General features: G+C 33.8%; 1 protein-coding gene across 1 annotated transcript; it reads left to right on the forward strand.

Moving 5' to 3' along the window:
• The first annotated feature begins 416 nt into the window (after nucleotides 1-416).
• On the forward strand, nucleotides 417-1388 carry LOC130551063 (olfactory receptor 52E4-like). Its single transcript, XM_057328620.1, has one exon. It carries the CDS (start codon nucleotides 417-419, stop codon nucleotides 1386-1388), a length of 972 nt encoding a protein of 323 aa, XP_057184603.1.
• The last annotated feature ends 285 nt before the right edge of the window (nucleotides 1389-1673 follow it).

The following is a 1673-nucleotide window of genomic DNA, read 5'->3' on the forward strand; positions in this document are numbered from 1 at the left end:
CAGGGAACTGAGGTTACATACGTAACCAAGACGTTTTGCAAAGAAGCTGAATCTACAATAAAGAAATTATCTAATCCATTACAGTGGCCAAAGCAAGTTACATCATTGTGTTGTCAGAATGATCTCCAGAGATGCATCAGTGGATATTTATTTGACTTCAGTCCAGTCAAACTGAATAAATGTGCAAAAGACAGTAACAGACAATCATTGCATTAATAGCAGTAAACATTCAGCAGAGCTCATAGAAAAACAGTTACAGTGATTTAGCTTTTCAGCTTTATACAGGTTGACCCTACAGTATGTTGTTTATTTGCATGATTTTTCCTGATGTGATTTATTTTGCTAATTTTGTGAATTCTTATTCATACTAATCTTTATATCTTTCAGGTCATTTCTGTTTTCAGCCACTTAACACTATGAATGTCATAAACACAAGTGTTTCCCTCAATATCTCAGTTGTGCGTCCTGAATACTTTTTTATCACTGGACTTTCAGGTATCCCATACACACGCTATCACTATATTTTCTTGTTTTGCATTTATTTTATTGCTGTAATTGGGAACTGTGCAGTTCTTGTCATTATAGTTGTTAACAGGAGTCTGCACAGCCCAAAGTACATTAGTGTGTTTAATTTAGCTTTGGCTGACTTGGGTATAACAAATGCACAGATTCCTAACATAGTTAGGACTTTTCTTTTCGAGTCACAGTACATCTCTTATAATGCTTGTTTAGCCAATATGACGTTTGTTTATTTCTTTAGTGGTACACAGGTTCTCACTCTTGTTGTTCTGGCATACGATCGGTTCACTGCAATATGCCTGCCGCTCAGATATCATGCTATTGTGACGAATACTGTCATGTTTGTAGTTTTTTCAGCAATATATGCATTAACTGCTGTAATGATAATCATAATGGTGTATTTTATCAGCCGTCTTTCATTTTGTAAAACTAATGTAATAGAAAGTTATTTTTGTGATCATGGACCAGTGTACAGGTTGGCATGTAATGATAATAGCAATAGCGCTTCTCACGCAAAGCTTATCACAGGTGTATACCTTCTAGGACCATTTCCCATTATAGTCATCTCATATCTAGCCATTTTTCTTGTTTTAAGCAAAATCACAAATTGGGAAGGATGTATTAAAGCTCTGAGGACGTGTGCTTCGCACCTTTTGGTGGTGGGGTTAGTTTATCTTCCGAAGACTTGCATTTACATTATAGCATTTACAACATATCTTTCTCCCAATGCGAGAATCATCAGCTCATCGCTTTCATATGTCATTCCACCAATGTTAAATCCAATGATTTATGTGTTGAACACAGCTGAAATAAAAGACACAATTCGAAAAGCATTTAAAAACAGATCTGGACCAGGTGTTTTAAACTGACTGTCTTTTAATTTTATTTATTTATTTGAAATTTTGTCATTTCTGTTTAATTAAAAAAAAACTTTTTAAATGAAAAAGTGAATATAATGGATAATTGGGTTAAATTTACGGTCAAGTGAGAATTTTGCTCTAGGTGCTGTATGTTACTTCTTGTATCTTTCTGACTACATGGCAAGATAAACAAAAAAACCTGAATATTTTTTAATATAAGGAATTTGAAAGACTTTCTGTGAATAATCTATGCTTATGTTGACATTTCTTAAGTTTAGTCACAAACTGTTAACT

Source organism: Triplophysa rosa, unplaced genomic scaffold, assembly GCF_024868665.1.
Source record: "Triplophysa rosa unplaced genomic scaffold, Trosa_1v2 scaffold609, whole genome shotgun sequence".
Classification (NCBI taxonomy): domain Eukaryota; kingdom Metazoa; phylum Chordata; class Actinopteri; order Cypriniformes; family Nemacheilidae; genus Triplophysa; species Triplophysa rosa.

Bases quoted from the DNA above. Each gene is read 5' to 3' on its own strand.
- LOC130551063 (XM_057328620.1), top strand. From the start codon at position 417: ATGAATGTCATAAACACAAGTGTTTCCCTCAATATCTCAGTTGTGCGT.